Source organism: Helianthus annuus, chromosome 15, assembly GCF_002127325.2.
Source record: "Helianthus annuus cultivar XRQ/B chromosome 15, HanXRQr2.0-SUNRISE, whole genome shotgun sequence".
NCBI lineage: Eukaryota > Viridiplantae > Streptophyta > Magnoliopsida > Asterales > Asteraceae > Helianthus > Helianthus annuus.
Genome location: NC_035447.2, coordinates 9,130,084 through 9,146,091, shown reverse-complemented (window position 1 = coordinate 9,146,091; position 16,008 = coordinate 9,130,084). Strand labels below are relative to the sequence as shown.

The 16,008-nt window shown below is 36.4% G+C and overlaps 1 protein-coding gene across 1 annotated transcript; it reads left to right on the top strand.

Moving 5' to 3' along the window:
- The first annotated feature begins 870 nt into the window (after nt 1–870).
- Nucleotides 871–14,541, top strand: LOC110910458. The gene is made up of 22 exons (XM_022155103.2): nt 871–1,007; nt 1,197–1,351; nt 1,472–1,556; nt 3,808–3,847; nt 3,953–4,201; nt 5,128–5,221; nt 5,316–5,390; nt 5,478–5,576; nt 5,793–5,909; nt 6,017–6,132; nt 6,772–6,871; nt 7,189–7,547; nt 8,299–8,623; nt 9,299–9,513; nt 9,590–9,808; nt 9,885–10,071; nt 11,268–11,515; nt 12,056–12,148; nt 12,231–12,332; nt 12,425–12,797; nt 12,890–13,027; nt 13,536–14,541. The coding sequence occupies exons 2-22, from the start codon at nt 1,220–1,222 to the stop codon at nt 14,292–14,294; spliced, it is 4,125 nt and encodes a 1,374-aa protein (XP_022010795.1). The 5' UTR covers nt 871–1,007; nt 1,197–1,219; the 3' UTR covers nt 14,295–14,541.
- The last annotated feature ends 1,467 nt before the right edge of the window (nt 14,542–16,008 follow it).

Genomic DNA, 16,008 nt, shown 5'->3' with positions numbered 1-16,008 from the left:
ATATCCCTTTATTTTTTACCTAATTTATACATTTCTTTTTATTTTTCTACCCAAAGTAAAATTAGATTACCAGAATTAGAATCGGCAAAAATATGAGTAATAATTTTTTGTAAAAAAAAAAAAATTCTGCAAATATTAAAAAAAAAAAAAATCTGCAAAAATTCTACAAAAAATATGCGAAAAATCCACAAAAAATCTGCAAAAATATATTAAAAAATTCTACAATCATTCTGCAAAGTTATAATCTATGTAAAGAAACTTAGGATCTATAGGGTAATAGAAAAAAAACTTAGAATATTTCTCCAATATTCTGCAAAAAATAATATAAAAACCCATATAATCTATAGGGTAATAGTTGTTGGATTTGATGGTCCACATTGTGTAGTTCGTTTGGGGTTAACATCTATAAAAAAAACCAAACTACTTATACTTACAGAATATTGGAGAAATAATCACTATTAATAAAATTGAAATAATTAAAATACTTAGGATCTTTTCTCAAAACTCAAATTTCAAGAAATTCGAAATTTGTAACTTTATTTCAAGAAATTCGAAATTTTTAATATATTTTTGTAGATTTTTCGCAGATTTTTTTTGTAGAATTTTTGCAGCTTTTTTTTGAATATTTGCAAAATTTTTATTTTTTTTACAAAAAATAATTACTCATATTTTTTGCTGATTCTATTTCTGTGAGTAATCTAATTTTATTTTGGGTAGAAAAATAAAAAGAAATGTACAAATTAGGTAAAAAACTAAAGGGATATACAAAACTACCTAAATAGGTAAATATTTTTTAAAATACCCAAATACGTAAATACTTTTTATATCTACACTAGTTTGGTAAAAAAACTCGACTAAAATGACATTTTAACTCTTAAAAATATTACAAAACTAGATCGCTCCGACCGGAGCTCTAACCTGCTCCATCTTTTTCTTTCGTTCAACCCTGCGATCCCCTTTCTTCAATTGTATAGAGTTACATCAATACAACTTACAACTATTGACAGGTATTATTATGTTCGATTATTTCATGTATTGAAGATTTGAAGTTATTCCAATTGACAGATTAGTCTATTACTTTTGTTACTTTGTATTGAGCTTCTTCAGATTGCTAATTTAGATTTGAATTCCAGAAATGATGCCTAATTTTCTAGATCTATATACTCAAAACACTAACCAGTAGCCTGCAATTCTAGATCACACGCAAATTAGGGTTAAAATGTTGCGGTTGAAAGCAATTCGGCCGACGAATGACAAGATCGTGAAGATCCAATTGCATCCTACGCATCCGTGGCTTGTAACCGCTGATGCATCTGATCACGTTTCAGTTTGGAATTGGGAACACCGCCAGGTGAATGATTCATTGATTGATTGATTCATTATTACTTGTTGTTACTATTATGTAATTTAGGTTTTTACTTTTAATGTTTTGTTTCCTTCAATTCAATTCAATTCAACTGTTTGTTTTTAGGTGATATATGAGTTGAAAGCTGGAGGTGTTGATGAACGGCGTTTGGTTGGTGCGAAGTTGGAGAAGCTTGCAGAGGGCGAATCAGGTTCGTTTATGATAGATTGCACTTCAATTGATATCTATGTCTAGTCGAAAATGATTATTATTCAGATGAGCTTTAGTTTTGTTTCTATTTAGTATTTTAATTACTCAATGCATATGAGCCTCAGATCATCATGTTACTTGTACTCGGTTCGTTGATCCAAGAAGCTAATGTTGGAAATTATTGGTTTCGTATACGCGTGTAGGTGAATATGGGAGGACCGTATTTACGTGTAGGTTAAACTTCGATTAGTTTCCTAGTTATGATATAATTAGATATTGCAATGACTTGGCCACTAAGTTAGGGTTAGCCTATATAAACTGTGTTAGGGTTTGACCTTGGTTTAAAAAAGCGCGAGGCGCTCCGAAGCGTTTTGGTTCCAAAAGCTTTAAGCGAAGCTTCAAGCGCGAAGCGAGAGCTTCACGTATACGAAGCGCTCAAAATAAAAAAAAAATAAAAAAAAAATATTGTATACATCAATATGACCTATTCTACCTGTTAATCAATAATAAACACAAAAACACGATTAAAAAACACACTTAACACATAGAAGGAGAAATAGGAAGACAGCGGCTGATAGAATAGAAGGAGAAAGAGGAAGACAGCGGCTGTTATGTTAAAAGACAACGGCTGATTAATAGGGTAAAGAAGTAGGGCCTCATTTAAACCCTATTTAAAGACTATTGGGCCTAAAAATTGGCCCAAATATGACCTGATTTGGCTGAAGCGTCGCTTCAAACCATCATCGCTTCGCGCTTAAAGCTCGCTTCAAAACGCTTCACGTGTTGTAACGCTTCAGACCAAAAAAAGCGCTTTTGCAAACGCTTCGCGCTTAAAGCTCGCTTTTTTAAACACAGGGTTTGACATTGTAATCAAGTTTGTGAGTAGTTTTCTTGATCTAATAATATTGTGGGAGTTAGCCATAGTTTTGCGTTCGTTTGAGTATCGATTGGGACTTGAGCTAATAGAATGATAGTTTTCGATGAGAGTTGATACAAAATGACTGAAACATATTTTGACGCATGTTGCATTTAAATCAAATGATGTAACTATTGTAGTCATGAATCATGATGCCATTGTCTAAGGAGAGTTTCGTATTTGACTTTGTTGTTGCATGATCAAATTAGAGCAATATGTGCTTATGCATGTCCTGTTTGTGCTCTCTGGTATGAATTTACGAGATTGATAGGTTGCATGGTTCTTATATTTCTTCTACTAGCTACCAACAATCTTTCTACAGTGAAGTGTACCAAATTACTTATGGTCACTACTATGAAGAGTGCCAATGTGCCATCATGGACTAGATCAAGAATGATGTTCTTTTATGATAAACCACGAACCCTGAAATGAAGAGTCAATCTAGTTTAGTTTTTTCCTAACATACTTTATATATAAAATGTATAGATATAAGTAAGCATTCTAGCAATATCTTGGCTAAGAAAAAGAATCTGTATAAATGTGGCTTCTGGGAAGTTTCTGATGAATAAAATCTACAAAGAGACCCAAAAGAGCATTAAAGAAGTTTATATCTAACTTGGTCAAACATACGGGTAACATTGAGGGCTCATGAAATCATGCATGTAGTGATAACATTATGTGTGTAGATAATTATGTGCAACTGTGTAACTTTATCTTTCATGTCCTTTGTGGGCGTTATGAATTTGGTTATTAACTATTGAGCCCCATCACACGGAGTACAATTAAACAGATATTGGGCTCCTGAACTAATATATGAATCCTGAATCGCTATGTTGTGTAGTAATGGTATAACATAAATATGGAGCACAAACAAAGGCCTTGAACTGTGTCTATGCATGTCAACTATGTTATATTATTTTATAACGATGGAAAGTTTACGCAGAGCGGCAGAGGGCCACATTTAGCAGTAGAAGATTAATTTCAATGTTTAGCCAAGTAATTATAAATTCTTCTGAATAATAGTTAAAAGAGTATTCTAGTTAACTTCTGTTTCTTAAGATGTCGTGTTGGGTACACTATAGTTGACCTGAAACACTTTTTTTTTTTCAAAATATGGAACTTTTATAAACAACTGGCATCTAATATGAGTACAAAAGTTATATTATGTCAATGCTTAATATAACATTTTGAGATTTAGGGTTCATGCATGGTTAAAACGCTTTGGGAGACATTTGGCCCATTTGAGTGGTTACTTTTTTTGCTATTTTTTGTACTTTTAGATGGTGGTTTTATCATGGTTGTATGAAAAAGTGAAAGTTTACTTTTCATTTGACAGATTCTAAAGGGAAGCCAACGGAAGCATTACGTGGGGGGAGGTAATAGATCCGTTAATCTATATGTTCCATTTATTTGCTGTCTTGCTGATATCTTTTACAATTTCTGGAACCTTAAACTAAGCAAAAGAGACATGTCTATTTCAGTGTACGACAGGTTAGCTTTTACGACGATGATGTTAGGTTTTGGCAACTTTGGCGTAACCGCTCCGCTGCTGCTGAACCACCATCAGCAGTCAATCAGTTGACTTCAGCCTTTAATTCTCCTGCTCCATCAACAAAAGGAAGGCATTTTCTAGTCATATGCTGTGAAAATAAGGCCATATTTCTGGACTTGGTAACGATGCGTGGTCGGGATGTACCAAAGCAGGATCTGGATAACCGCTCGCTTATCTGGCAAGTCATAACTACATCTTTAATGGGTTTTGTATTGTTTCACAAAAAAAAAATGTGGAACTTGTGATTCTACAGTTTTGTATGTCATATACATTCTTGATTTTAAACTAAAGCCGCTACTTTCCATAAGTTCAAAACTTCAAATAGTCATTTACACCCAAACAAGCTTTTACGCTCCAATTTCATTTGTGTGATGCTTACATTCATTGACTACATCTTAATGATCTGAATTTACCTTTAAAATGATATTTTTTTTCATCTTTTAAGTATTTGCTTTGGTGATCTGTGAGTCTGTGACTTATTGGAGAAATCCTAGCAAACCTTGTTTATTGGAGCGTTCTAAATGTCTAAAAGGGTCGATAGTTGTTGGAAAAAAAGTAAATTACTCTTGTAGATAACCTATGCAGTTAATGCCGTAAAAAATCGGATATCGGTCAAGGACCGATATTTGAGTTATAGGTTATCGCGGTGGGATATCGGTAATTTAATATCCTGCAGAATTTATATATATAGCAATTTAACACCAGCAATTCAGTGTACTTACCTACCATTAACAAATTAACCTTTTGCAACTTGCGAAACACTAACAATTGAAGCCAGCAGGAGCTGATTAAGACTTAAAACACTAACATTTAACACTAACAATTAAGACTTAAAACACTAATAGCAGTAATAAGAAGAAAGTCGAATGATAGAACTAAGAAGAAAGGTACTGATATCGGGAAAATCGGTGATATATTACCGATATTTGACACCAATGTTATACATGGGGACCGATAAACAGATATATCGGTGATGTATCACTGATATTAACTGCATAGTTGGCACTTATGAGGATCTAAATTTTAGGGTATTTTCATCTTTAGAAAGCATTTGTTTAGAAACCTATTGGTGACATATAGTAACATCTTTGTTTAGTTGTGCAGTATGGAGTTCCTCACGGCGTCAGGAGATGGCCCTCTTGTTGCTTTTGGTTCATCAGATGGTGTGATTAGAGTCCTTTCAATGATAACGTGGAAGGTTTGCACATAAGATCCTCATTAGTCTGTAATTTAAACTATATTTCGTAATTTACTTGCGTGGTGCATCACATGATAATGCTTTTTGGATGTAGCTTGTAAGAAGGTACACAGGGGGTCACAAAGGGTCGATATCTTGCTTGATGACCTTTATGGCTTCTTCAGGAGAGGTATGTTATTAATTACACATATTCTTAGTTTTTTACAGTATTTTCTAAAATGTTATTCTTAATTCATGTTTTTGTATCTGGATACAGGCTCTACTTGTCTCTGGTGGTAGTGATGGTTTGCTTGTACTTTGGAGTGCCGACCATGGTCAAGATTCACGAGAACTTGTGCCTAAGCTGAGTTTGAAGGTAACTATGAATGTCATTGTTATTCATGACAAACTTTAGAAACATTTCTGACAATTGGCTTCTTGATGTCGATTATTACCCTTACATATTCATATATGTTTGTATTTTATACTTCTTCAACAAAGTGTTTTCTTTCTTCTTCTTTTTTTTTCATCGGTCCTGTTCTGCAACCTTATACATGTTTAAAAGGCTAACATCTGAGACATTCTATTGAAGGCACATGATGGTGGCGTTGTGGCGGTTGAGTTATCTAGAGTGAGTGGAAGTGCACCTCAGCTCATAACAATAGGTGCAGATAAGACTTTAGCCATTTGGGATACAATGTCATTCAAGGTACCAACTCTTTTTACCTATGGTTATTCATATAATCATTAATTCACTAAATATGAGCTCTAGCATTTACGTATGATACCAACTCTTTTTACGTATGATTTTTGCAGGAATTACGGCGTATCAAGCCTGTACCTAAAATGGCTTGTCACAGTGTGGCATCTTGGTGCCATCCTCGAGCACCAAACCTTGATATATTAACTTGTGTCAAAGATTCACATATATGGTAAGCTATTTTCTTGTCGTATAGCTTTTACTACACTTGTGGATGTTTGAGATTCATACATCAACTCTTTTTATGGATAATTGCACTCACCAACTGTCTGTTGATATTCTGCTGCTTTCTAGTTATAAATAATTATTAGGGCTGCAAACGAATCAAACGTTCAGCGAACAGTTCGTGAATCGTTTGGTGTCCCGTGTCCGTTTGTGTTCGTTCGTTCGTTTATTAAACAAATGCACACGAACAAGAAATTTTGTTCATTTAATTAAATGAACGAACATGAACAGCCACAGAGGTCGCGTTCGTTCATTTATGTCTTCAAAATTCCGACAAATAAAATATTTAATAAGTGTCGGTGTATTGTATATTATGTTCATGAATGCTTGTTTGTGTTAGTTTGTTTCCATATGTGTTCATGACCGCTTGTTTGTGTTCGTTTGTTTCATATGTGTTCATGAACGTTCGTTGCCTAAAATTAGTTGCCTAAAATTAACAAACGAACACGAACATAAAATCTCGTTCAGTAAGTGTTAATGAACAGTTCGTGAACACATATATTTCCTTAACAAACGAACACGAACAAGTGGTCATTCGGTTCGTTTGCAGCCCTAGTAATTATTATTTTTTTCGTCAAACTTGCAGGGCTATTGAGCACCCCACTTATTCCGCTCTAACAAGACCGTTATGTGAACTTTCCTCTCTAGTTCCTCCACAAGTTCTTGCACCTCACAAAAAGCTTAGGGTAATTGTTTCCTGTTGACGTTTTCATGAAAAGCTATACCTTTTAAAGTCTTCTCTTTATTTATTCATACTTATGCTTGCTAATTAGTAATTACATATTAAAAAGTTCAATTTCTGGCATTAAAGTCTTTTGTTACACACATTAGAATTCTGGCGCCGTCTAGTAATTTAAATAAGAGCAATAGTATTTTGACGGTTTCAAGCTTTACCCAAGGGAAACCCATGAATGAATTATTTACGAGGGTTTTATATTTATTTTTATGTTATTTTGAGTCTGAATGTTTTGGTATGCTCATGATTGTTTGGTTGCAATGTTAGGTATATTCAATGGTTGCACATCCCTTACAGCCACATATCGTAGCAACCGGAACAAATATAGGCATCATACTCAGTGAATTTGATCCGAGATCTCTTCCAGCTGTTGCTCCGTTACCATCAATACCAGAAAGCCGTGAACATTCAGCTGTGTATGTAGTTGAAAGGGAACTGAAACTGCTACAGTTTCAATTAAACAATACCGCAAATCCTTCTCTTGGAAGTAATGGATCCTTAACTGAAACAGGAAGATTACGGGGAGAATTTACCGAACAACTAAATGTTAAACAGATGAAAAAGCATATTAGTACTCCTGTTCCACATGATTCGTATTCTGTTCTATCCGTCAGCAGTTCTGGAAAGTAAGTGCCTCTTCCAAACATCTCTTCACCTCATTAGCCTGAACTAATTGATACTTCTGTAATTGATCTCGTGGCACTTTATCAATAGTTTTGACTAAGGGTTGTCGTTGCGACCCATTCACATATGAAACCAATTTACTTATGATTGGGTTGAAACCAACATACGAATGCATGGGTTGATTTGGGTTATGTTACCAGTTCAAAAAGGTTAAAAAGAAGAAATAGCTTAAAAGTAAACATATCTTATGGGCCAAAACTAACGAGTCAAAACTCAAAAGTCACCCGAAGTGTATTTAAATCTTTTCGTTGAATAATAGTTGGATAATGGAATTAAATAGTTTCTACAATAAAGTTTGACACACTAATTAGTCATAATAACTTACAAATTTGGAAGAAAAATGTTTGATTTAGCCCAACTTATGTGAGTTGAAAGGTATCAAAGTTTCAATACAATTAAATCAAGAAAAAAAGTCTATTACCATTACAAAACACGAAGACAAATAGGCATGTGTTCCTATTGTATAGTAGTATAGCAAATGGTAAAATCCGAGAGTATTTATTTCACTGGATGCAAAATGTCGATACCAAAATCTTATCATATCTGGTGTATAAGAAAATTTTGTGTTAGAATTAACTAGATTCAGAATGTACAAGTAAACGTAGGAAGCTATAACTATCAAATAGAATGGTATTAAGGATACAATTTGAATACAAAATAAACCGTTAATGATGACTGTTTAATCTGATGCAGGTATCTAGCAATCGTATGGCCCGATATTCCATACTTCTCAATCTACAAGGTGAGTGACTGGTCGATTGTTGATTCCGGCACTGCAAGGCTTCTGGCTTGGGATACGTGTCGAGACAGATTCGCACTTCTGGAATCCGCACCACCTCCTAGGATGCCCATATTACCTAAAACCAGCTCATCAAAAAAAGCCAAGGAGGCCGCCGCCATTGCCGCCGCACAAGCGGCAGCAGCAGCTGCTTCTGCTGCAAGTGTTCAAGTCCGTATTTTGCTCGATGATGGCACATCCAACATACTAATGCGGTCAATTGGTCAACGCACTGAACCAGTACGATACCTTTTTCTTTATTTTCTTTTTCCATACCAAGATATTTCTAGTCTTAAAACAAAAGGTCGGTGGGGTTTCCCACCGAACCCTAGTCTTCTAATTCATTTTAAAACTTTTGGTTTTCTTAACTTCCCTAAACTTTTGACAAATGACAATTTCAACCCTAGACTTCTAATTCATTTTAAAACTTTTGGTTTGTTCACTTCACATCCTTCAACTTTTGACATGAAACACTATTAACCCTCATCTTTAAGTAAGTTACACATTCACTTCTAACTTTTGGTAATAGACAACTTTGACCCACGTTAATGTCTAAATTACTTTTACGACTTTGCAGCGCTGTCTAAATAATTTTTACAACTTTACACCGCAACGATCAAGACATACTCTTTTATATTATCTATGTCTAATGACATTACAAAGTCAAAAACATGTAATGTCAATCGCAGCAACGGCACATTAATGTGATCATCGTACATTGTAACCGCAATGTTTATGTATGTTCCACTGAGTTAGATCGGATACATCGAAACACGCTTTTTCATATAGCTAACGCATCACATAACGTGCCGTCAGCTATAAAAAACTAAGGTGTCGCTGCCGCAACGCAACGCGCGGCCTATGGCAACAATCTAGTTTCTAATGTATCATAATATATTCTGTGTTTGTTTGTAGGTCATTGGATTGCATGGAGGGACGCTACTCGGTATTTCCTACAGAACGTCAAGAAGGGTTAGTCCCGTTGCCGCTACATCTATTTCATCAATCCAGTCAATGCCCTTATCGGGCTTCGGAAGCAGTGGCGTTTCTTCATTCAGCACCATTGACGATCCCTTTGCTTCACAAAAGAATTCTGCTGAACCACCACCTCACAACTTTCAGTTATACAGGTAACCTGAATAGTGCTTTTTTTTCTTTTGAAAAAATTTGATCACCCTACGTTTTTAATGACATTGAGATGCGTAGTTGGGAAAGCTTTCAACCTGTTGGCGGAATGTTACCTCAGCCAGAATGGACAGTGTGGGACCAAACCGTTGAGTATTGTGCGTTTGCGTATCCTCAATACATTGCCATATCGTCGTTGAGACCTCAGTATAGATACTTGGGTGATGTGGCAATTCCTCACGCCACTGGTGCAGTGTGGCATCGAAGACAGCTGTTTGTGGTCACACCGACAACAATCGAGTACGTTACATTTTTATGTTTCTACATATATCATGATAATACCCAGGTCTGTCATTTATGTTTCTATATATATCAGGTGTGTATTTGTGGATGCTGGTGTTGCTCCAATTGATATTGAAACAAAACGGAGAAAAGAAGAGATGAAACAAAAGGAGGCACAGGCAAGAGCTGTTGCAGAGCACGGAGAGCTAGCGTTAATTGCGGTTGATACTCCGCAATCCGTAGCACAGGAGAAGATATCACTCAGACCACCAATGCTACAAGTATATACATTTTATTATTATGTTAAAATGTGTTGCGTAGTTGCGTATAACTTTATAATTTAGGCTGTCTAACTTTAATGTTGCTTTGCGTAACTGGTACGTCATGCAATGATGCAAATGTCGTCAGTTCAATAATATGACTTAGACGTTGCAAAATTGGCGGGTGGGGTAACGGGATGACCTAGAGGCCAGAACACACATTTTTATAGGGGTGAGCAGAAAACCGAACCGAAACCGAAAAAACTGAAAACCGAACTGCACAAAAAACCGAATCTAAATTTACGGTTTTGCATTTTATGAAAACCGAAAAACCAAACCGAATTGAATAACACCAAAAATCATTTTTTAATGTTTATTATATATTGATTTAGAAATAATTAACTTTATCTTGAATGTTAAGTATTTATAATAAAAAGATTAACATGTTTATTTATCTTTGAAACGATTTATCCATTGTCTACAAGAACTAAGAAAATTTAACATAAAAATTTATTGATTTTCAAAGTATTATAAAAGAAAATGTCTTAATGAAAACTTTGAAGGAAGCATAAAATAGATTAGAAGGTTTTTTTTTTATGTGAACAATATTAATTAAAAAGGTTCAATATAATAACTTAAATGTGAACATCCAAGAAAGATTTCTAAATCTTGGATTTTACTTTTTATTTTTGAATTTTACGTAATTTTGTTCCAAAAACCGAACCGAACCATTGCTAAACCCGAAAAAACCAAAACCGAACGGTTTTCAAAAATCGAAAACGAACATTTCAGTTTCGGTTTTACCAAAAAACCGAACCGAACCGTGCACACCCCTACTTTTTTCTACAATAATCTGTTTCTAAAAAGAAATTGTTATTAGGGTGTATGCGTACATGTTCCATTTATTTTATCTGTTTTTCACATGTGTATAACTTTGAGATGGGGTTCAAGGTACACACACACACTTATTAGGTAACTTCAGTGAGAAGCTGGTAACACAGCATCTTTCAAGTAATGTTAGTCAACAGTGATTGTCTGGTGTCTTCTTAACAGTATGATTAAACTATATGTCTTATCATACACCCCCCCCCCCCCCCCCAAAACCCCCCATCCCACTCCCTCCCCCTACACGCATTATATATGTGTGTGTATTCAGAAGATTGAAGTACTATTTTGTAAATATGAAGAAATCACTTTTGAGTATATGTTCTCCACAGGTTGTGCGGTTAGCATCGTTCCAGCATCCACCTTCTATTCCTCCTTTCTTGACATTGCCTAAACAAACCAGATCCGATGCTGACGACGCGTTACAAAAGTTTGCCGAAGGTAAACGAGTTGATGAGATAGCAGTTGGTGGTGGAGGGGTGGCGGTTGCAGTCACTCGTTTTCCATCAGAGCAAAAGCGACCTATTGGACCCCTTGTTCTTGTTGGCGTCAGGGATGGTGTTTTATGGTTAATTGATAGGTACCTTGTTAATGGGCAGTTCCGGCAGTTGACCTGAAATACTTTTCTTTGAGTAAAATGCCATTTTCGTCCATGGGGTTTGGTCAGTTTTTCGACTTTCGTCCAAAGGTTTGTTTTTTCGCATCTGGATCCAAGAGGTTTGAAATCTTGCCGTTTTCATCCAGCTCGATAACTCCATCTATTTTTATCAGTTAAGTCAGGGGTATTTTGGTCTTTTTTGTTAACTTAAAGGGCAATTCGGTCTTTTCACATGAAGGGCAATACTTGTACATTATGCTAAAAGCTTGTGCATAAAGTGAAAAAGACCGAATTGCCTTTTAAGTTAACAAAAAAGACGAAAATACCCTTGACTTATCGAAGAAAAATGAATGGAGTTAACGAGCTGGATGAAAATGGCAAAATTTCAAAGCTTTTGGATCCAGATGCGAAAAACAAACCTTTAGACGAATGTCGCAAAACTGTCCAAACCTTAGGTATGAAAATGGCATTTTCTACAAATTTTTATCAATAACTGTTTCTTATTGTTTGCATCTTTCGTAGGTACATGTTTGCTCATGCAATATCCCTTAGCCATCCTGGAATTCGATGCCGGTGTCTTGCCGCCTATGGGGATGCTGTTAGTGCAGTAAAATGGTACATTTATATAATTATATACCCTCAATTTTCTCACTTGTTATATAGTTTACGAGTTTAATCTGATGTGTATTTTTTGTAGGGCAAGTAGACTTGGTAGAGAGCATCATGACGATTTAGCTCAGTTTTTGCTCGGGATGGGTTACGCTACAGAAGCCCTTCATCTACCAGGAATATCTAAGAGGTGTGCGCAGTCAAAACGTTGTATAAAACGTTATATAATCTATAATAATAATAATCGTCATTCGCTCAAACAAATGGTTATTTTATGTTCAGGTTGGAATTCGATTTGGCGATGAAGAGCAGTGATCTAAAACGAGCTCTTCAGTGTCTTCTGACGATGAGTAACAGCAGGAATATAGGGCAGGACACTGTCGGGCTGAACTTAAACGACATAATGTCGTTAAGTACAACTACTAATAATACTAAAAAGGAAGCTATTGTGGATGCTGTTGACGGGGTGGTCAAATTTGCCCAAGAGTTTTTGGACGTTATAGACGCAGCAGATGCAACCGGACAAGCTGAGGTGGCGCGTGAAGCGCTAAAAAGGTTAGCGGCTGCTGGTGCGGTGAAGGGAGCTTTACAGGGTCATCAGTTACGGGGACTAGCTTTACGCCTTGCTAATCATGGAGAATTGACCCGACTCGGCGTATGTATTTAATTATCTACTAGTTATTTGCTTATGGTTTATGAATGAGCAAGTCGACTTAATTAGGGTTATGTATTATCTGTGGGTCCCAGGGGTTGGTGAACAATTTGATATCGGTGGGCTTTGGACGCGAGGCCGCATTTGCAGCTGCCGTTTTGGGAGATAACACTCTTATGGAGAAATCATGGCAAGATACTGGAATGCTAGCAGAAGCTGTGCTTCATGCCCATGTACGTCTCGAATCGGTTTTCTTTTCTTTTCTTTTTTCATAAAGAGTTAAATGCCATTTTCGTCCCTGAGGTTTGGCCATTTTTGCGACTTTCGTTCAAAGGTTTGTTTTTCCGCATCTGGATCCAAAAGGTTCGAAATCTTGCCATTTTCATCCGGCTCGTTAACTTCATCCATTTTTCTCTGTTAAGTCAGGGGTATTTCCGTCTTTTTTGTTAAAGGGCAATTTGGTCTTTTCTAGGGGTATTCGGTCTTTTTACATAAAGTGAAAAAGATCGAATTGCCCTTTAAGGTAGCAAAAAAGACGGAAATACGTCTGACTTAACGAAGAAAAATGGATGGAGTTAACGAGCCGGATGAAAATGACAAGATTTCAAAGTTCAAAACTTTTGGATTCAGATGCGGAAAAACAAATCGTTGGATGAAAGTCGCAAAACTGGCCAAACCTCAGGGGCTAAAATGGCATTTTTTACTCTTATATAAAAAAAAACTAACTGGTTGTTTTCGCAGGCACACGGGCGGACCACACTCAGGACTTTAGTTCAGGCGTGGAACAAAACACTACAAAAGGAGATGGAACACGGGCCGTCAACTAAAACCGATGCAGCAAGTGCGTTTTTGGCGTCTCTTGAGGAACCAAAACTCACGAGCCTTGCAGATGCAGCAAAGAAACCACCGATTGAAATTTTACCCCCCGGAATGCCATCTATCGATGCTCCTCTTCCTGGAATTCAGAAAAAAACAATGCCTACGTTACAAGGTTCCCTCCCGCAACCGCCCAAACCTTTGCAATTAGAAGGACCTCCCTCCGATTCACCACCCACCGCCGAGTTGGGTGCTGTGCCGCCTGCTGAATCCGGGGCTCCACCACCTGCAGCGGAATCCGAGGCTCCACCATCCACAGCGGAATCTGAGGTTCCATCGCCCGCAGGGGATTCTGAGGTTGCACCACCGGCAGCTGAATCTGGGGCTACGGTTCCACCTACTGCTGAATCTGAGGCATCACCAACGGAAGCTACCCCAGAGTCAGGAGCAACTCCATCGTTGGATTCGGGATCGGGTGTTGCTACGGCAGAGTCGAGTGCGCCTGGTGTACCTTCAGAAAGTCAGACGCCGGTCAACGTCAACATCGCGGATCCGGTTAGTGTGACAAATGATGGATCTTTGAACTCTTTAAATAGTACACCACCTCCAACAGTGGCACCTACTCAAAAACCACAAGTTCCAAGTGGTGTCCGTGAGGAATTACCGATGATCGACTGGACTTGATCCGTCTCTTCTCGTATGTTGTTATATACAGGTTGATAATTCATTTTCGTTTTATTTTTTGAATATCGAGTTGGCCGTTTTTCCATTGTTAGAAAGACACATTTTTGCTTGTTTTGTTTGGCAAATGGTGGTGTTGATGTTGACAGAAGAGTGTATTGTCCTTGTTCTAGACCATACTATCGTGAATTTGGCATAATTGAAGTAGATAATTCTCGCTAATTTAGTTTTGGAATATGTTTAAGTTTAATATTTCGAAAGTGTTCTATGACTTGTATTGATAACTGATATTGTCGATTTAAATAAAATATTCGGCGGCACACACAACACAGGTCTATTAAATTTTCTTGCAACTTTGACCCGGACCCGAACTAAAGAAAAACCTGGACCTGGGTATTATATAAACCGGGTATTGACAACCCGAACCTGATCCTACCCTATGGGTATGGACCAGGTACGATATTCCAGCTGAGAAGCTGAGAACCTGAACCCGAACCTGAGTTTTTTAGACCCACTTTATACCCAGGTTTTTATGTATACGCGGGCTTTTTTTAAGCAATGGTGTTGCATATTCCAGGTCTGGCGAACGAATGTATAAAAAAATTGTAAAAACAAAACTTAACCAATACGACCCGTACAGGCCTATACGACCCGTATAGGTCAAGCCAAATAGACAAAATCTGACACATCATTCTTTATTGGAAATTGAAAAACTAATACGACCCGCATAGGCCTATACGACTCATATTAAAGGTGTCGATTTAAGAAGTCAAATGTGTCAATAATACGACCCTTAATGATTTCCCGAGCTAACTATATAATGCATTATAATAATGTATTGAAAACCAACAATATCAATTTAAATTCGGGTTTCGACCTTCAAGGTTACTATAACAACAAAGCAGTTTTTACTTTTTAATTGTTTGGCATTTTAATTTCTTTTATGTTACGTTTTTTTTAACAGCTTTTTTTTTGAACGGCATGTTACTTACTTTAGTTATGTCCCGCCCGCTTTTTTTTGAATGGCATGTTACTTGCATTTAAGTTAGGGAGAATTATATAGGCAAAAGATCAAATACAAATAATCTTAACATATTAAACATATAAATTGAAGGAAAACCCAAAAAGACAAGGTGGTATTTTTGTAATTACCACCAATTATCAAAGTTACAACCAAAAATACCTAAAAAAACACAATTTTTTTTTAACATTTTTTATTAAAAAATCGCTACATTTCGTTAGAAAAAAAAAAATTTTTTTTTGGCTGCTACTAAAAGTAGCAATTTTTTAATAAAAAATGTTAAAAAAATAAAATAAAATAATTTGTGTTTTTTTTTTTATTTTTTTAGATTTTTTTAGGTTTTTTGGGGGGTTTAGTTTTTAGCATTTTAGCTTGGGTGGGGGGGGGGGGGGGGTTAGGTTTTTTTTTTAGGTTTTTGGGGGTTGGGGGGGGGGGGTTAGGTTTTTTTTAGGTTTTTGGGGGGTGGGGGGTTTAGGTTTTTTTTGGGGGTGGGGGGAGTGGTTAGGTTTTTTTAGGTATATTTGTAGAGTAACTTTGATAGTTATTGATAATTACAAAAATGGCACCTTGTCTTTTTGAGTTTTCCTTCAATTTGTATGTTTAGTATGTTAAGATTATTTGTACAAGAACTTTACCCTACATATATCCCCCTATTTACCAATCTAATTACATATATACCCAACCTAAAACCTAAAT

Coding starts and splice junctions, on each gene's coding strand:
- LOC110910458 (XM_022155103.2), top strand. CDS start 1,220: ATGTTGCGGTTGAAAGCAATTCGGCCGACGAATGACAAGATCGTGAAG. Junction 11,516..12,055: donor GTTTTATGGTTAATTGATAG/GTACCTTGTTAA, acceptor CATCTTTCGTAG/GTACATGTTTGCTCATGCAA. Junction 13,028..13,535: donor AAGCTGTGCTTCATGCCCAT/GTACGTCTCGAA, acceptor TTGTTTTCGCAG/GCACACGGGCGGACCACACT.